Source organism: Bufo gargarizans, chromosome 5, assembly GCF_014858855.1.
Source record: "Bufo gargarizans isolate SCDJY-AF-19 chromosome 5, ASM1485885v1, whole genome shotgun sequence".
NCBI lineage: Eukaryota > Metazoa > Chordata > Amphibia > Anura > Bufonidae > Bufo > Bufo gargarizans.
Window position 1 is genome coordinate 88,698,594 of NC_058084.1, and position 20,982 is coordinate 88,719,575.

Consider the following 20,982-nt stretch of genomic DNA (forward strand, 5'->3'; position numbering starts at 1 on the left):
GCTTTCTGCATCCATATGTCTGCCAAACGTGGACCATGGACCTATTAAAGTCAAATAGCAGACAGCACACAGACCGCATCCATATTTTGCAGATCTGTGATATGCAGACCACAAAACGGATACGGTCGTGTGCATGAGGACTTAGTGGGTAACTTTATCTCACTTTGTATTTGGACTTCTGGTAAAAAAAAAAAAACTGGGTTCTGTTAATACACTGAACAAAAATATAAACGCAACACTTTCGGTTTTGCTCCCATTTTGCATGAGCTGAACTGAAAGATCTGAAACATTTTCTACATGCACAAGACCCAATACTCTCAAATATTGTTCACAAATCTGTCTAAATCTGTGTTAGTGAGCACTTCTCCTTTGCCGAGATAATCCATCCCACCTCACAGGTGTGGCATGTCAAGGTGCTGATTAGACAGCATGAATATTGCACAGGGCTATGCTAAGTTCTTAATTACATGCAGTTACAAAAGTATTCAGATCCGGGTGCTGGTTTTAAAACTGTATGATAGTTTTTTTTTGTGGGACAACCCCTTTAAGCAAATAGCATTTATTATGTAGAGAAAGGTAATACTAGCCCCTTACTAATGTACTGTTTGCTGGCTGGATGTGCAGACCAGTGATGGATCAGTTCACATGACCAACAATTAGCAGCCAGGGATGCAGACCTGTGTGAACCATTGGGTGACTGTTTTTCAAAGGAGGGAAAGGGGGACAGATATTCTACATACATTATGTTTGTAAGTCACTTTAGTTATTTTCCAAAGGGTGCTGGAAAACTCACATAAAGAGTGGGCAATCCCTTTAATACACAGTAGTGAACCTGAGCTCTGACTCCGGAGAATCCAGGGTTGTGTCATGCCATGCTGTTCTCCAGAGTGGCCAGCAGATGGCTCTAGTTGCTCATAGTTCTCCGCCAGGGAGTGCTGTAAGTTCTGACATGTTGTCACTGAAGACTCGCTCTCTCTTAACCTCTTCATGAACGCAAGATTATGTGACACGATATTCTGCACATATATCTATCTTCAATCATATTGCATACCTTCTGTAACCTCACCGAAACCACTGGTTATCTTACATGGGTAAGAACTGTTGGGTGACAACCACTACCAGTCATAATCGCCTAAGGGGTTGTCATCCCACTTTTTCCTGACCCAGATCGGCATATCGGTGTGTGCTGCACCCTCCGAACCTCTCCCTTTTACCGGATCATTTGGGGTCTGTTCACACTTGGCTTATGTTCCACGCACGGTGCCTCTGAAATGAGCTGTGGGAAGATCAGAAGAGATTTCAGAAAATATTATATTAACGAAAGAGTAGTGGATGTATAACTCCTTCTACTAACTACCAGCAGAGGTGGTTGGAACTGGCCTGGGATACACCTATAATGGCCGTCTAGGTGGACCCGGTGGTCTTTTGCTGGTGTCTATCTTGTATGTTTCTGTTCGCCTAAGCCAAGCAGGTCCGTGGACCCCCATGCTGTAGAGCGGGATCAGCAACCTCCGGCTGTTCAGAAACTACAACTCCCAGAATGCTTTGTTCACTTCTGTGGTAGTTAGAAGAACAGCCGAGCATGTTTGCATGCTGGGGGTTGTCGTTTCACAGCAGCTGGAGTGCCGAAGGTTGCTGATCCCTGCTGTAGAGCGTCCTTTTACACTAGGCCGATATATGTTGGAATACAGTTTAGGGGAACCGTGGTCTTCTGCACTCCTCTATACAGAGTGACACAGTACAAGAAACTTGGGGTCAGTGGTCAATATATGCTTATACAGTGATCTACATTGGCGTGGTCTTGGGGACTCCTGATGTATACCTCCAAAGATTAGATATGAACATGGCCTTAGGACCCTATCAGACTGCCCAGTATTGGTACAGGACAAGCAGCGATGGGTGATAAACACTTTGATCGTCGCTCGTTTGCTGAACAGGGGAGGAACAATCACTACCGCAGTCGTTTTTCCCTCGTTCAGTTGTATTGACTTCATTCTGATGAAAGATGAACATCAGCCAATGAACGAAGACTTGCTCATTTATCGGCTGCATGATTATACAGCCCGTTCCTCTGAAGGTTATTAATGATAATTGGACCAAAGATTGTACAGTCTAATAGGTTCTTAAAGGATGATCAGTGTCGGAGAGCTTAACAATATGGAAGGACACAAGTTTGAGAACATGTAATGTGAATACATTTTAGTTTTTTTTTTATCTAGAATGGACAATAAGCTAGGTGTTATCTGCATCTCCAGTGCATGACGCCCACAGATCGGCTTCTCGCCTCTCTTACAATGTTATTTTGAATCTAGAAATGGATTCTGACCCTGTGGTATGGCTACAGCATGGGGTACAGGAGTGTCTATAGAGGGCACTCGCAGCACTACTAAACCCCCGTTCAGCAGGGCTGCCAACCGTCCAGCTATTTCTGGACAGCTGTGAAAATAGGTAACTTTTCCTGTATCCATGTAAAAAAAATAGATGTTCAGGATTTTTTGAGGTTGGTGGTGGATTTTTTTTGTTGCAATTATTATCTTTTTACAGCTCGCAATAAATGCCGGTGATGAGTTCCCATCAGTACACTGAGCTATAGACCGGAATTACTTATCTTTATCATTCATTATGGTTTTCCAATTTGTCCGTAAGGGCTCTTTCACACTTGCGTTGTCCGGATCCGTCGTGTACTCCATTTGCCGGAATTACACGCCGGATCCGGAAAAACGCAAGTGAACTGAAAGCATTTGAAGACGGATCAGTCTTCAAAATGCATTCAGTGTTACTATGGCAGCCAGGACGCTATTAAAGTCCTGGTTGCCATAGTAGTAGGGGGGAGCGGGGGAGCTGTATACTTACCGTCCGTGCGGCTCCCGGGGCGCTCCAGAGTGACGTCAGAGCGCCCCATGCGCATGGATGACGTGCCATGTGATCACGTCATCCATGCGCCTGGGGCGCCCTGACGTCACTCTGAAGCGCCCCGGGAGCCGCACGGACGGTAAGTATGCTGCTCCCCTGCTCCCCACTACACTTTACCATGGCTGCCCCGCTCCCCACTACACTTTACCATGGCAAACAGGACTTTAGCGTCCTGGCAGCCATGGTAACCATTCAGAAAAAGCTAAACGTCGGATCCGGTAATGCACCAAAACGACGTTTAGCTTAAGGCCGGATCCGGATCAATGCCTTTCAATGGGCATTAATTCCGGATCCGGCCTTGCGGCAAGTCTTCAGGATTTTTGGCCGGAGCAAAAAGCGCAGCATGCTGCAGTATTTTCTCCGGTCCGGAACTGAAGACATCCTGATGCATCCTGAACGGATTTCTCTCCATTCAGAATGCATGGGGATAATCCTGATCAGGATCCTTCCGGCATAGAGCCCCGACGACGGAACTCTATGCCGGAACAAAAGAACGCAAGTGTGAAAGAGCCCTAAAATAAATATTGGCTGTGATAAGTTGTCCAGAAAATACTGGTTGGCTGCCCTGCCATTCAGCCATTTCTACCTTTTTGGGTGATTTCACTTCTCACTGATCTCTCTAGATGCTTTCTCATTATTGAGGAAATACTTCTGAAATCCAATTTTCCTATAGATCTGTCGATAGATACTATTATATAGGGGGAGGTGCAACTCGGATCCACAGCCCCTTTATTCTAAAGCCTGTATTACACTGCCCGATTTTTCGGCAGATGATCACTAACAAGCATTTGCATGAACGCTCATTGCCAATCATCTGGCAGTGTAATACTGCCGCCGATTGCCCAATGAACAAGCAAACACTCAATGCAAATCTTTTGACATGGTAAAAAATTATCAATTGCAGGTGGCTGATCGTGGTGTCTAATAATGATCTGCCACCGGCAAACCACTATACAGCATGGGCATGGAGGAGATCGCTGCATATAATGGCAGCGGTCTCCTCCGCTAGCGAGCAGGTGATTGACGAGAGGAAACGCAGTCGTCTGACACATCGGACTGTGTAATACAGCCTTAAGACTTGGCGGGGGTCTGAGCCCCTTGGATCACCAGCAGTGCCTGACATGGACTGTTCTTCCATATGATGGAAGACATTCTGGTAGTCCCTCTGCTGGCAGTCTGGCTTCTGCATGTGTGTATATGTTACAAGATGTATCTGCTTGTTATTTATATATATTATATAATATATAATCTCATCTATCCATATCTTGTGTCGTGGCAGCAGGACCTCCCACCTGTGGGAACATTGTGTTCTCTTCAAAGAATTTTGCTTTGAACTTTCGGATTACTGGCTGCACTTTACTGAAAACTTTCTTGGCAGGAAGTGTCAGGACGTGGTTTACAGGAAAGAATAACAATGCGCATAGAGGCAAAGCACGCCGTTGTATGACCACGCTTGTCATATGACAGTATAGAGTGTCAATGCAAGCATAGATCGTCGTCTTAAAGGTCCATTGTCCTCTTCTGTTGTGTTGTTCAAATACTTTTATTAGCAAGAGCCAAAGTAATCATTTTACATAAACAACAGCCCGATTCCAAGTCGGGACTGTGCATAATATCAGCGCACACATAGATGGTCACAATAAATGCAATCATAAACCTTTGTATAGATGGCTATGGAACGAATAACATGCGGTCCCCACATACAAAGTAAGGAATCTCATAGACCAATTTACGGAAAAGGCGGTGTCTAGAGCTCTCACTTAAATTACATAGCACTTTAAGACATACAAAGACAGGACCACAAAAAGGGGGGGGGGAGGGAGAGGAAAAAAAGGGGGGGGGTGAATCCCTGATCTGACAAGTAGAGATAAAACGGACAATGTAAAATATATCCTATTAAGGCGTGTAAAATGCAGGCGGAAGAAACTCTAACTTAAGCGCATCCATCAAGAAGGCAGAAAGAGTAGAAATCCAAATGGGAGATGCTGTCTCCCTAGGGACCGGCAACCCCTCGGTTCAGCCACATGATAAAATCAGGAGATCCCTTAAACAGGATCCAAGGAGTCCAGATTTTCAAGAACTTAGCGGAGTCGCCCATGTCCTCCGCCCAGAGCTCCTCCATTCTGTAAATCTTTTCAAAGGTGGTAAGCCAGTCCCTAGGGAGAGGGGCGCACGTGGACTTCCAGAGTCTAGGGATAACCAGACGTGCTGCCTGAACAAAGAATCTCAGAAGACCCTTTTTCAGAACAGATATAGAGCTGGGGAACATGGAGAGCAAAGCGCCCTCAGGAGTCCATCTGGTGGAACTACCGCCAACCATGTCGTAGAGATCATTAATAGCCTCCCAAAAAGGGGTGAGTTTGCTGCAGAACCACCAGATGTGAGACATGCTGCCCTCCTCATGGCCGCATCTCCAACAAGTGTTCGGACAAGAAGGGAAGAAAGAGTGCAGCAGGACCGGGGTCCTGTACCATCTGGACATAATCTTAAAATTCTTCTCCTGAAGACTGCTGCTTATTGACGATTTATAAGATACCTCGAATGCCTTCTCCCATATGTCAGGGGGAAAAGATTTCCCTAATTCCCGTTCCCAAGCCCTTACAAAGGGAAGGTCAGACATGGTATCATCTCTCCCCTGGAGTAGCCTGTAAATCAGAGACACTAAATGCGTGGGTGGGGATGTTTGTGTGCACAGCGCCTCAAATGGAGAAAGGTCCCTAGATAAAGTGTTGTTGGGGCCTAGCGAGGACAAAAAGTCTCTCAGACTGATATACTGAAGCCATGACCCTCCCGGGAAGGAGGAAATTGGTTGCAAGGATCCCTTCTCCCAAACCCTAGAAATCGTAGGATTGTCCGCGCGGTCCAACCCCAGAAAGGACGTACAACCTAAGCCCAAGGGAAAGTCAGGGTTGTTGAGAAGGGGAGTCAAAGGGCTGGGGAACTGAGTGAGGCCTAATGGTATCGCTATCCTATCCCAGATTTTCAGGATACCCAAGGTCAATAGGGGGAGTCGCGAGGGCCGCTTGGATTTAGAAATCCAAAGTAGATTTTGGGATGGGAATCCCACCGCCTGCTTCTCGAATTGAACCCATCTTTTAGAATGCCTGTTATGGAACCAATCCTCTTCTGTTGTGCATCTGATTGCATTATCCACCCTCCTTGGCCACCATGTTCGAAGGCATGTGACAGCTATTCTCAATCCTATAACTCAGGATTATTATTTTAGGATTATGTGCTGCATCATTCATACCACCCTGCGGTTCAGATCATACGGATGTATGTATATGTATGTGTGTGTGTATATATATACATACATACATACATATAGGCACACAAAGACACATGCAGATGCTGAAAACATGGATAAGGGTCCGGATCCGCAAAACACGGACACCGGCAGTGTGTGTTTCGCATTTTGCTGACCGCACATCGCTGGCACTATAATAGAATTTTCCTAATCTTGTCCGCAATTACGGACAAGAATAGGACATATTCCGTTTTTTTTTTGTTTTTGTTTTTTTTTCAGGAATGGAAATGCAGACCCGGAACTCCGGATCCGGGCAGCACATTGTGTGGCCTCATAGAAATGAATGGGTCCGCAATTCCATTCCACAAAATGCGGAACAGAATTGCAGACGTGTGAATGGACCTTTAAAAGTAGATTGCATTACTGCTGTACCTACCATATGAAAATTAGAATCTCCTTGCGCACATTTTTATCAAAATTGTGTCGGGCCCATCTACCAATGACAAGGTTGCTTCCAACAGACGGGACCTACACTAAAAGCTTTTCTTGGGCTTTTGGCTTACAAAATTTAGGGCAATGTAAAATCTATCTGTATGGTACTTTCATTAGAAGTACTAAGCAGAAGGGTTGAAGTGCAAGATCTAAATAGGGGACGCACAATAGAAGTCTTTTAGTGTAGGTCCCATCTGTTGGAAGCCAACTTGTTGTTGGTAGATGGGCAAGCAACAAAACATAAATTAAACAAAATGAACACCTGCCCGTCTTGGCACTTGCTAATACAAAAACACAAGCCATGACTCTCCTAGATCGAGCGCTGTTCACATGTGGAACTTAAATGTGGCTTTCTGCAGCCATACAGTCACAGCGTCCCTCAACAACCCGGCTAGCACCTAGCCCCGTGGCCCCTCAGCCAGCCCGGCTGAGACCACTCGTACAGAGCCTACAGCAGGATTCTGTTTCACAAAGACTCTCTCTCCCCTGACTGACAGTCTGGGCTGGGCTCTTATACCAGACTGACTGTGGCACCTGGTGCTGCCTCAGACCTGATGACTGACGGGGAAGACATGGAAACTCCTGCCATGAATCTCCCCTAGCAGCTATGAGGCCTGTCACTGGTAGCTTTATTCGTAGAGGCCGTAATTTGAAGGGCGAACTTGTCCATAGCTTTTATTTTATTTTTTAAACCCCACGCTTGGGCGGCTAGTTTGAGGGCTCAATAGCAGGCACATTCCGTTGCGGTGGCTGTATCGCATGTAACTCCATTAAAACAGCTAAAGTGTTTGTCAGTACAGTCACACACAAGTCCTACAGTATCAAATCCTTTGTGAACTGTAGGTCGTCCGGACTAGTATATTTGGCCACCTGTAAATGCGGATTGCAATACGTGGGTAAAACTATCCGCAAATTCCGCCGCAGGATTGGGGAACACCTTAATGACATTATAAAGGAGGCGGACACCCCAATCGCACGTCATGTCAATGCACTACATGCAGGTGATGTCCGTGTGGTCACCCTCCAGGGGGTAGAAGGGGTCAGACCATCCCCCAGAGGAGGTAATCTCGACCAGAGGGTTCTCAAGAAGGAGGCCCAATGGACATTTAGGCTGGGCACTGTCTGACCACAGGGTTTGAATGATCACATTTCATTTGCCTGCTTTATTGAATAGCCATTATGCAGCCCTCCCTTTGAATAGAGGAGTTCTCTTGGCTAGAAAGGTCTGGCTGGTCATTTTCATATAGCTATGTTGGACAGTGTTCCTTCCAATATTTGTCCCGTTGGCACCATTTATTTTTTAGCCTCTGTTTGCAGCAGTTGCCCCCTGGGATAAATTCCCTTGGGGTTGCTGCTGCTGTACAAGCATACACTCTGTTGTTTTGATTAATTATGCAGTGGTTTGCACTCTGTATATCATTTGAGTGTTACTTTCTCTATTTTCATATTGATGTTGTCACATTGTTGCGCTTAGCACCTGCAGGTTTTATACAGCTACTTGCCAGCTTTCCTGGTAGGTTCTGTTTTTAGCGCATACACAATGTCACTGTTCATATTTATTAGGGTCTTTGTCATCAGGGCCCCTTTGACTATAGCCACAGGTTGCCGGGTGGCTTTTTACTTATCCCCCGCTTACTGGTCCATTCCTTTCCTGGCAGGTATCTGTATAAAAAAATAGCCACCCCTTTCTACTTCTTCTATTTACTTGGGGCAGATGAATTTTCTAGGCACGGGGGCAGTGCTGCCGGGTGGGCTCTCTGTTACGCCACCTTCTGAGCAGCGCTGCTGGCTCGTGCTTCCTCGTTAGCCCCTCCCATTTCTCAGTGGCGGAGCTTAGTCTCCTGAGTAGCTTTGCCCGCTCGCATGTCGGTAGCCCCACCCCTCTGGGGGTGGAGCTTAGCCTTTTAAAAACCGACTGCTGCAATATCCCCTTTAGTTTCTAACTAATTGCCCAAGTTGGGATATTTGCACCTGATCTGATTATTCAAGACTTATATACTTACATTCCTCTGGATATCTCAGTTATAGGCATTCAATCCTGGTGCTTGTATGTAGGTACTCAGGCTTTATGTGTGTCCTTCCCCCCCTAGTGTGTTACACACGGTTTTTAAAAATATCCTGTATGGGTACTTTCACATTAGCGTTTTTCTTTTCCGGCATAGAGTTCCGTCCTAGGGGCTCTATACCAGAAAAGAACTGATCAGGCATATCCCCATGCCTTCTGAATGGAGAGTAATCCGTTCAGGATGTCTTCAGTTCAGTCTTTTTGACCGATCAGGCAAAAGAGAAAACCGCAGCATGCTACGATTTTATCTCCAGCGAAAAAAATTGAAGACTTGCCTGAATGCCGGATCCGGCATTTTTTTTCCATAGGAATGTATTAGTGCCGGATCCGGCATTCAAAATGCGCATACCTTTAAAAATGAGAAAAAAATAAATACCTACTCCGTTTTGCCTGATGACACTGGAAAAAACGGATCCAGTATCGCAATGCATTTTTTCCCCTCCCCCCACGACAGCACCTTAGAGAGATGGCTCCGCCCCAGGACAGGAAACCTGCAGCATAAAAAAGGTGGAGCCGCTCTCCCACCTCAGTGAGGTTTCCTGTCCTGGTACGGGAGCCTGCAGTGTCGTCCTGACCTTGAAGTCCCGGTAGAAGCCGGAGGGTCGGGGCGGCAGTCGGTACCTGCCCGATTGTTCCCCGCAGGCGCGGGGATGAAGTTCCGGAGGCGGCCGAGGCGTCTCTCTGGATCCAGGGCGGAAGGTGCTGGTCCCTCAGGCGAGGAGGACGGCGCCGGCGGTTGAAGAAGGCCAGAGGGCCTTGCTGACTTACAGACTCACCAAGCGCCGCCGGATGTGTAAACGGCGAACCGGAAGCGCCATGCGGTCCACGGCCGTGCGTTCCACGGCAGTGCACTTCCGGTCAGGTGACCGGAAGTTCGGCTTCCCGGTAGTTTTTAAACCCGGCTCCAGGCAGGTATGATAACTGGGTGGTTCGGGACGCCAGGGACGGATATCCAGAGGCCGGAAAGGGGTTCCTGGACAAATTGAGCGTGGTGGGTCTGCAGAAGCAGTGATCTCTCAGGTGAGAGTAGCACTTGGTGGCAATTTATAATAAAGGCATTGTTTATCAGTGCAGGTTGTTGCCCCCACTATGGACGAAGAGAAGAGGTCTGAAAGTGCGGATGTGCAGATCTTGCCACCGGTATTGTGAGTCCTATTCTCGGTTGTCAGAGAGATCTGGACTGTTCCTCAGTATTGTGTGTGTTCCGTTTTTTCTTAGACGGTGCCTAAGAAGGTGGAGGCAAAGAAAAAGAATAAAGAATGCCCTATCTGCAAAAGCCCGCTGTCTTCTTCTTACACTAAAAAGCTCTGTCAGCAGTGCATTGAGAAGACGGTGGCTGAGGAGACTCCAGGTCTTCTGAAAGACCTGAAGTCTATCATGTCTGAAGTGAAAAGTTCCTTGAGAAGTAGGAAGAGGAGAAAAACAGTAAGGCAGGAGTCCGACGTCGAATCGAAGGATAGCGACTCTTTATCCAGGAAGGAGGACTCTGATGATTCCCCTTCTTCGGAAGATAATATAAAGGAAGGAAAGTTCTTATTTCCTGCGGAGGATACGGACAAATTATTAAAAGTTATCCGATCTACCTTGGAGTTAGAAGATACCAGGGAGGATAGGTCGGTAGAGGATGTTATGTTTGAAGGCCTTAGGGAAAGGAAGCGTAGATGTTTCCCAGTCCATAGGTCTATCTCAGCAATGATAGAAAAGGAATGGAAAAAACCGGATAGAAGGCCGTTCATTTCTAAAACCTTCAAACGGAAGTATCCATTTGAGGAGGAAGCGTCTACATCTTGGGACAAGGCCCCTAAGCTGGATGTAGCCATTTCCAAGATTTCTAAAAAATCCTCACTACCCTTTGAGGACATGGGGTTTTTAAAAGACCCCTTAGATAAAAGAATTGACTCCTCCCTTAAGAATGCATGGTGTCTTCTGCGGGAGGGTCTAAGTTTGGAATTCCTGCGTTGGCCCGCAGAAAGATTGGTGGTGTCAAGGTCTTCCCCTGTCATGCTGCAAGAAATAAAAAAATTGATAAGCAAGAGGGTGTTGATTCCTGTCCCAGAGTCAGAGCTAGGGCAGGGATTTTATTCCACCCTGTTTTTAGTAAAGAAACCAGATGGGTCATACCGGACCATCATAAATCTCAAATATCTGAACAAGTTCTTAAAAGCCAGAAAATTCAAGATGGAGACTATCAGATCAGCAATATATCTTTTATCTCCAGGGTGTCATATGGCGGTTCTGGATTTAAAAGATGCTTACCATCATATTCCGATCCATCCAGATCACCAGAGATTCCTCCGGGTGGCAGTGAGAACCGAGGTGGGACTTCTTCATTTTCAGTTCCAGGCCCTTCCCTTTGGCCTCTCCATGGCACCTCGGATCTTCACCAAGGTAGTGGCGGAGATGGCTTCCTTCATCAGAAGAGAGGACATCACGTTTTTGCCTTACCTGGACGACTTTCTGGTAGTAGCCCAGTCTCGGGAGGAGTGTGCCAGGTCTCTGGATCGGGTTATGGAGGTTCTTCGGTCTCTGGGTTGGCTGTTAAACATCCAAAAGTCCAGGTTGGAGCCGGCAACGAGCCAGGTTTTTCTAGGTCTGGTTCTGAATTCCAGGCTGGAGAGAACCTTTCTCACAGACGAGAAGGTAGCTGGGGTTCAAGGAAGAGTTCAGAGGGTTCAGTTAGAACGGAACCTGTCTATAAGAAAAGCTATGTCTCTGTTAGGAGTTCTAACTTCCTGCATACCAGCAGTCCAGTGGGCTCAGAGACATTCCCGCCAGTTACAGGTAGAGATCTTGGCTGCTACAAGACGGGCGGGGGCATCCCTGGAGTCAGTGATGAGCTTGTCAGAGGTGACCCTTTCTTCCCTGGATTGGTGGAAGGAGGTAGAAAATCTGAATCAGGGACTTCCCTGGGCCTTTCCGGAACCGGTGGTGGTTACTACAGACGCCAGCCCCTGGGGTTGGGGGGCTCATGTGGAGGATCGGATCTTTCAGGGAGAGTGGTCCCAGGGTCAGAAACAGTTTTCATCAAATCGGAAGGAGCTGAGGGCAGTCCTGCTGGCCTTGAGAGCGGTTCTTCCGATGATCCTGAACAGACATGTGAGGGTGATGTCCGACAATCGGACAGTGGTCTCATATCTCAATCGCCAGGGAGGGACCAGGTCAGATTCTTTACTAAGGGAGTCGAGATGGATATTCGAGGAGATAGAGGGGAGAGTGCTTCATCTCTCGGCCATTCATATCAGAGGGGTCGAGAATTCTCGAGCAGACTTTCTGAGTCGCCACAGACTGCGTCAGGGAGAGTGGTCTCTAAATCCCAAGATTTTTTCCCAGATAGTAAGATTATGGGGGTTACCTTCAGTAGATATGTTCGCCACAAGGGAGAACAGAAAGGTACGGGAGTAAGGAAGATCAGGTACGAAGGAGCCAGGGTGATCATGATAGCCCCCTTCTGGCCGAAGAGGGCGTGGTTTTCCCTGTTGAGAGCGATGTCAGTCTCGGATCCTTGGATCCTCCCAGAAATTCCAGATCTATTATCTCAGGGTCCCGTGTCCCACCCAGAAGTAGGGTCCCTACATCTTTCAGCATGGAATTTGAGAGGTCATTTTTAGCCAGTCAGGGATTCTCTGAGGAAGTAATTTCCACTTTGATGAAAAGTAGGAAGGAGGTAACAAATGTTATTTATGCTCGAGTATGGAGAAAGTTCCTGTCCTTTATAGGCACAGAAGTGGTTTCCTGGCCGTTAGAATTTTCCATAGTTCAGGTGTTGGAATTTTTACAGAGGGGATTGTCCCTCGGATTAGCAAAAAGTACACTAAAGGTGCAGGTGTCAGCCTTATCAGTTCTGGGGAGAAGAAGTTTGGCCATGGACCCTTGGGTGGTTAGGTTTTTTAAGGCAGTGGATAGGATTACGCCAGTAGCAGGCCCTAGGTTTCCTCCCTGGGACCTTAACTTAGTACTTAATGCCCTTACCAGACATCCCTTTGAACCTCTGGCATCTTGCTCGGTCAAAATACTTTCCCTTAAGTTAGTTTTGCTGGTAGCTTTAACTTCAGCCAGAAGAGTTGGGGAGATTCAGGCCCTCTCTATTAACCCCCCTTTTATGTCCATCAGGGAGGACAGAGTGGTTCTTAGGCCAGATCCTGGGTTTATGCCAAAGGTTCCTTCCAGGGTTAATAGGGCCCAGGAGGTAGTTCTCCCAGCTTTCTTTTCAGAGCCTAAGGATGATAGAGAGAAGGAGTTACATTCTCTGGATGTCAGGAGGTGCATTTTGCAGTACCTAGAGGTGACTAAAGACTGGAGGAAGTCCTCTGCCTTGTTTGTTCTGTTCGGTGGGGCAAGAAAAGGTAATACTGCCTCTAAGGCTTCTATTGCCCGGTGGATTAGAGAAGCTATATGCTTGGCATATTCAGTAACCGGCGTGTCTCCACCGATTTCGGTGAGGGCTCACTCCACGAGGGCGGTATCCACGTCTTGGGCGGAGAGGGCTAGCGTATCTATTGAACAGATCTGTCGGGCAGCCACCTGGTCTTCTCCGTCCACCTTCTATAAGCACTATAGGCTTCAGCTGGATTCTATCTCTGACCTTCTTTTTGGCACTAAGGTTTTGAGTTCTGTCACCCACCCTGAGGATGATCTCTGAAATCTCTCTCTAAGGTGCTGTCGTGGGGGAGGGGAAAAATGATGATTACACTTACCGGTAATCGGATTTTCCTGACCCCACGACAGCACCTCTTTATTCCCACCCTATTGGTGTAAGTCGGTGTGTTCACGGGTGTTGCAAAAAAAAAAATACTGTGTGTGTGTATATATATATATATATATATATATATATATATATATATATATATATATATATATATATATATATATATATATATAATAATATAATATAATATAATGTGTGTAAATTAAACTAACGTAAGGGGGAGTCCCTCTCATGCTCTGGAAACTCACTGAGGTGGGAGAGCGGCTCCACCTTTTTTATGCTGCAGGTTTCCTGTCCTGGGGCGGAGCCATCTCTCTAAGGTGCTGTCGTGGGGTCAGGAAAATCCGATTACCGGTAAGTGTAATCATCATTTTCTGACTGATCAGGATCCTGATCAGTCTGAAAAATGCCTGATCAGTCTGAAAAATGCCTGATCAGTCTGAAAAATGCCTGATCAGTCTGAAAAATGCCTGATCAGTCTGAAAAATGCCTGATCAGTCTGAAAAATGCCTGATCAGTCAGAAAAAAATGACATGCGTTTGCATACAGTTTGTCTGATCAGGCAGTCAGTTCAGGCAAAGGAACTGCCTGCCGGAATCAAACAACGCACGTGTGAAAGTACCCTAAGTTGATTTCTACACATCTTTTTAAGAGGTTGAGCCCCTCTTGGGCCACTCGTTGAGAAGCTGGTTGTAAGAGTCCTTTGGCTGAGATACTCAGTAACTGGCTGTAACGTAAAACGTTAAATTGGGGTAAACCATAACGCTCATTGAAGCATGCAGATTTGTTAATGACGCAAGCCTTTGACTGAGCAGGGAGTGCAGGGAAATTTGAGCTTTGCAGCACAATTGTAAATGCTGCTAAGAATGGAGTATAATAATATTGCAAATGAAAATCTGTACAAGACTAAATGTACACTTTTTGTATGACCTATCACAGAAATCCCATGGATTGAAAGATGAAAAACAGCATGGGTCATGTCAAACGAATCTTATAGATTTTTTTGATTGGGTGACTAAAATAATAGATGGCGGAGGTGCAGTAGACATCGCTTATCTAGACTTTAGTAAGGCTTTCGATACTGTCCCACACAGAAGGCTTATCAATAAAGTGCAGTCTTTGTGCTTGGACTCCCATATTGTTGAATGGATTAGGCAGTGGCTGAGGGACAGGCAACAGAGGGTTGTAGTCAATGGAGTATATTCAGACCAAGGTCTTGTTACCAGTGGGGTACCTCAGGGATCTGTTCTGGGACCCATATTGTTTAATATCTTTATCAGCGAAATTGCAGAAGGCCTCAATGGTAAGGTGTGTCTTTTTGCTGATGATACAAAGATTTGTAACAGGGTTGATGTTCCTGGAGGGATACACCGAATGGAAAAGGACTTAGGAAAACTAGAGGAATGGTCAAAAATCTGGCAACTAAAATTTAATGTTGATAAGTGCAAGATAATGCACCTGGGGCGTAAAAACCCAAGAGCAGAATATAAAATCAGTGATACAGTCCTAACCTCAGTATCTGAGGAAAGGGATTTAGGGGTCATTATTTCAGAAGACTTAAAGGTAGGCAGACAATGTCATAGAGCAGCAGGAAATGCTAGCAGAATGCTTGGGTGTATAGGGAGAGAAATTACCAGTAGAGAGAGGGAGGTGCTCATGCCGCTCTACAGAGCACTAGTGAGACCTCATTTGGAGTATTGTGCACAGTACTGGAGACCATATCTCCAGAAGGATATAGATACTCTAGAGAGAGTTCAGAGAAGAGCTACTAAACTGGTACATGGATTGCAGGATAAAACTTACCAGGAAAGATTAAAGGAACTTAACATGTATAGCTTGGAAGAAAGACGAGACAGAGGGGATATGATAGAAACTTTTAAATACATAAAGGGAATCGGCAAGGTAAAAGAGGAGAGAATATTTAAAAGAAAAACTGCTACAAGAGGACATAGTTTTAAATTAGAGGGGCAAAGGTTTAAAAGTCATATCAGGAAGTATTACTTTACTGAGAGAGTAGTGGATGCATGGAATAGCCTGCCTGCAGAAGTGTTAGCTGCAAATACAGTGGAGGAGTTTAAGCATGCATGGGATAGGCATAAGGCCATCCTTCATATAAGATAGGGCCAGGGGCTATCCATAGTATTCAGTATATTGGGCAGACTAGATGGGCCAAATGGTTCTTATCTGCCGACACATTCCATGTTTCTATGTTACACAGATCTGATCAGCTTTTCACACAGATTAGACCTATTTGTAACCTTTAAAATTGTGTTCATCTTGGAATTCGGAATAATTACCTTTTTAGGCCCGATCCTGGAGACCTGCTCAGTGTGATGGCTGCTCACATCATTATAATGACTTCTGATGCTGTCAGCCCCTGTTGGACCTTGGGTCAGTTGTACTCATGACATTATGTGAGTACAGTCTAGTAGACCAGCTGTCTGGCATGAACTCATAGCATCATAAATCATTATGATTCTATGAGCTCACGTTAGAGGAGCAGCCTTCTCTCTGGGAAATGCAGCCATTGCACAGCGCGCGTTTATTGGACCAAACATTCTTGTGTAAAATGGCCTTAAAGGGATTATCAAGTCAGTTCCATGTGCTTTCCGCATCCGTATGTCCGTTCTGCAAGAGATTGAACATGTCCTATTCTTGCCCACAAAAGCAGACCATGGGCCCATTGAAGTCCAAGGTTATGCAAAAAAAAAAAACTGCTGCCGCACGGATATCAACTGTATTTTTCAGACCCGTGTTTTGCGCACGGCAAAATTAATAGGGTTGTGTGAATGTACACTTATTAGTATTATTTTACACCATGCCAGGTTATTTAAAATAAATCAGCCAGACAATGCCTTTTAAAGGGAACCTGTCACCGGGATTTTGGGTATAGAGCTGAGGACATGGGCTGCTAGATAGCCGCAGGAATACCCAGTCCCCATAGCTCTGTGTGCTTTTATTGTGTATAAAAACCGATTTGATACATATGCAAATAATTCTGAGATGAGTCAGAGCTTGAAAATATGACTCTTCTCTGGTCACACAAGTAAGAGATGACTCTTTTATGTTAATTTGCATATGTATCAGATCAAATTTTTTTTACACAATAAAAGCACACAGAGCTATGGGGACTGGGTATTGCGGATGTGCTAGCGGCCATCTAGCAACCCATGTCCTCACCTCTATACACAAAATCCAGGTGACAGGTTCCCTTTAAGGTCTGGTAGAGCTAACAAAAGCCCCAAATGCGAGGTGATATGCAGAATAAAGTACTGATCATGGGGGCAGACCTATATCTGGACTATCCTGTTAGTACAGTCAGCCTCTCTTCGGCCCAAAATGACCTTTTTATAGTGATCACTTACGTGGCCATGAGATAGAATATAGGAGGAGTGTTCCTTTAACTTTTTGTATGACCTGTCACAGAAAATTCCAATCTCCAAGCCTAGGCTTTCTAATGGACTGCAGATGTGTTCTTAGATGTGTATTGACGTGTCCTCTTTTCTTACAGTGCTATGGAAAGTCATTCCCTCTTGAATCCAAACCTTCAACAGGGAGAGGGAGTCCTCTCCAGCTTCCGCACCACTTGGCAGGAATTTGTGGAGGACCTTGGCTTTTGGAGAGTCCTCCTCCTCCTCATTGTTATTGCCCTACTTTCTCTAGGCATTGCATACTATGTCAGCGGGGTGCTGCCATTTGTGGAAAATCAGCCAGAACTAGTTCACTAGGAGAGGAGCAAAGCTTGCTTGATGCTTTCCGGCTCAGTGCCCAAGGATGGGTGCTGTGCTTCTGGACCAAACCACTTACTGTCACCCCCTCCTTCTCATTACATGATGGGACATTCTCAGAAGGTGGGAAGGTTTCACCATATTAAAGGACATTGGACATACAGACGACGTGCCCTATTTTACGTGTAGTAGATGGAGGACTCTTAAACGAAGTCTTGCTACTGGTTTTCTAGTCGTGTGGAAAATAACGACCTCTTTTGGCGATGGCTCGGACAGCCTTGAAGAAGAAGAGCAAGATTCTCGACTTATGGTTCCATCTGATCGGTGACTGGAGTTGGCCGTCATTACCATTTCATCCCTTCCCCATCCTCCTTGGTCTGAGAACCTGAAGTGTTACAAGTTATTCATTCTGATGTCTTTGTTTCTTAGTAGCGTTTGGTTTTCTTACATTGTATCACATCATAGCATTTAGGGTAACTTCATTCAGTGGAAAATGGTTGTATTGTGATATTCCGAAACTGTAATTCAAGCCTTTACAAAACATCATCGGACAATTGTAGTTAAAAGTGGGAAAAAAAATCCTACCAAAAAGTGTAACATACAGGATTATTGCCGTAGTCCCCCCCCCCCCCCCCCCTTCCTTCAAGGGGTTTTCCGAGATATTTTAACTGATGACCTAATCGACTCTCCCCCATTCATTTCAGTGGGGCTAAGCTGTGCCCATGTGACCGATGAACGTGATGTCACATGGCCTAGGGAAAGCTGAGAGAAGGCCGTTTTGCTAGTGCCTTCTCATATAGATAATTGGTGGGGGTCCGACACCCGGTACCCCTACCAATCAGATACTGATGACCTATCCACAGGTAATATTGTGTCACTGATAGGTCATGTTTCAAGGCTCTTGAATGGGTCGGACATAGCCTTACAGGGTAGCTGCCTGTAGGGGGCATGAGAGAGACAGTTTTCTTCCTTCTGGAGGAGAGCTAACTTGCATACCTTTTCCCAGGGAGCATTACCAGTAAGACTTCCTTCACGAGCTGGTCTCACCACAAAAAGAAACTGGATCATTGAGAGCTACATTTCCTATAACTTAAACGGGGCATTCCAGGAATCTAATATTGATAGGTCTATACTCGGGATAGGCCATCTATATCTGGTTGGCCGAGTAACACAGCTCCATTCACTGTGTAACTGTATCTCTGCATCCATTGAAGTGAATGGGAGCAGAGTGGCGGTTATCAGCGCCATCCACTACACAATGGATGGAGCTGTGAAGATCCCTGCCAATCCGATATTGATGACCTATCCTGAGTATAGACCATCAATGGAGTACGCCTTTAAATAGACTACCTTGTTCCTTATATGATGTTGGCACAGTGACCCATTACCAATCCAGCCTCCGCTCTATGGGCCCTCACTGTCTAAACCAGGGCCTATAGATGCCTCTAAAAACAGAAATAGTACTCCATCGAGGTGTATGAGAAGTCGCACAGCTTCCGTATGGCTGTGTAATTGGGGTCAGCAGTTGTCTCTTGATCATCACAGGCAGGATTACAATGGTAGATAACACCTATATATAGATAATGATATCCAACATTCATAATAGGTGATGTCACATCTTAACCGTTTACTCCCTGCACAGTGACCTCTGCACAGAGCATGCCCACTCTCCCAGAGAATTCACTGAACATCTCCCGATTGCAGGTTCTCATGATCCATAAGGCTGCTGTAAAACGTGTTCTGGAGGCTGTTAACAAAAGCTCAGGCAAGATGGCTGCCCCTATAATCGTGTACAGAAGATAGTACAGAAATAAAAAAATAAATTAATTAGTTACTCAAAATACAAGATACATTCCCCTTAAAATGGATGAAAACCCAAGGAGGAGCAGTTTTTGTTCTGATAGGACTCTACAAGTAACCCGACAGTAATAGAAGTGCCTGTCTATACTTGTATGCCAACTGCCTGGACATTGGAAATGTTATCACTTGATGATTAAAGTGGGACTCCAGCCTAAATGTATAACTTCACATGTAACATATTCCTGCACATATGGAGCCAAGAGTATTCCCAATGCTTTGTTTTCAGGGTGACTTGTTTACTAATAGACAGGAAGTCTTACAGTCGAACCCATGACCGCTTGCTACCACCAGACTGGAACAGAGTAAAAAATAGAAAGGGTCACATGATGAAATATGCAAAAAAATAAAAATAAAAAATATTATGTATAACCAGAGCAATCTGTAATGTATAATATTTCCACTGAATAAATCTATTCCCACTTACATATTTTTTTTGTACCTGTATTGCAGTGTTCTTTATTGAAATACATTTTACATGGCTCACTTATTGCTCTTTCTTTCTAAACATTTAATTGTTAGCAAATTTTGGGCTTTTGGGAAAATTTGTTATTTCCCATTTAAATTTTCCTTGTTTTTGTATATAGACATCCGTAGCAAGGGCAAGTCTGTGCTCATTGTGTTTTTGCTTTCTGCTACCCACAGTGACATCAGATTACTTATATTAAAGAAGCACTCCCACAAAATGTTTTATTCTCTGACCTGTTAGGTGCATGCAATAAATTGTAGTGGAGGGAATCTTCTTACCGTTGACTGTAGTTGTGAGTTATAACCTCCCTTCTGATCCTCAGCTGTGTCATGTGACCAACACTGATACTCTAGCTGACACAGGACAGGAAGTCAGTTACTTCTCTATTCATTCCTATGAGACTGACATTGAGGCTCCCATAGGAATACATAGAGAAATGGACTTCCTGTCCACACATAAGATGCTGTGTTATCTGGAGAGCCAGAGTGCTGGTCACATGACACAGCTGAGGATCAGAAAGGAGGTTATAACTCACAAATACAGACAGTGGTAAAACGATTACCTTCACTATAGTTTATATCATAGGTCAGATGGGTCAGAGTAAACCTTTTTTGTGGGAGTGTTCTTTAAGGGGAACATCATCTAAAAGTGGTTGCTGGGGGCTGCAGTCATATGTTTTTATAACTTTTTTTTCTGCACTAAGTTAAATGCCTGGATGTAGCTTTCTTAAAAGGCCTTGTTGTTCAAACATATGTAATAGTGCTTAATACACAAGGGTAACTTCCATCACCATTTTCAAGAGAATTTATATGCCGTGTGATGATTGGTCTGTCTGTATCTGCGCTGAATTAAATCACTGATTAAAAAAAAAAATAGTCCTTTTTCAGTGGTTGTGGGCGTTTGCTCAGTGATTCTGCACAGTGCCATAAGATGAAATGATGGAAGTGACATATTTGCCTTCTTTGAATTGCTTTGTCAGTGAAGGTATTAAAGGGTTGGCCTATCTTGGGCATTGAAGGCATATCACTAGGATATGTCATAAACGTCAGAAAAGTGCATGTTCCACCTCCAGAATGGGGCCTCTGAAATGAATGGAGAGCAGCAGCGCATGCGCTGCTACCCTCCCTTTACCGCTATGGAAGTTCCAAAAACAGCCTGGCTTGGCTATATCCAGCAGTCCCATAATGGTCAATGGAGCAGTAGCCACACTTGCGCAGTGAACTCTCCATTCACCGCTATGGGACCTCTGAAAACAGCTGAGCATGCTATTTTGGCTATTTTTGGGACTCCCCCATGTGCTGTCCTTCAATTTAGGAGCCCCAATCTGGAAATAGAAGCTGGTCGCAGAGATGGGACCTGCGCCCATCTGACTTAGCGATATGCCATCAATGTTCCAGATTGGCCAACCCCTTTAAAATATTATTTAAAAAAGTGATACTCACTTCTCCACTTTCATCCCGTCACATTTAAAGGCCAAAAGACTCAAAACTGCCCCATATAAGATAA

At 45.2% G+C, this 20,982-nt stretch overlaps 1 protein-coding gene across 1 annotated transcript in view; it reads left to right on the top strand.

Moving 5' to 3' along the window:
- Positions 1 to 19,454, top strand: part of ANKRD46 (ankyrin repeat domain 46) — a 29,017-nt gene extending 9,563 nt beyond the window's left edge. Inside the window, exon 4 of the mRNA XM_044292798.1 lies at positions 16,934 to 19,454. Within this exon, the coding sequence (XP_044148733.1) occupies positions 16,934 to 17,150 (217 nt within the window). The 3' untranslated portion in view covers positions 17,151 to 19,454. The remainder of the gene's footprint in view (positions 1 to 16,933) is intronic.
- The last annotated feature ends 1,528 nt before the right edge of the window (positions 19,455 to 20,982 follow it).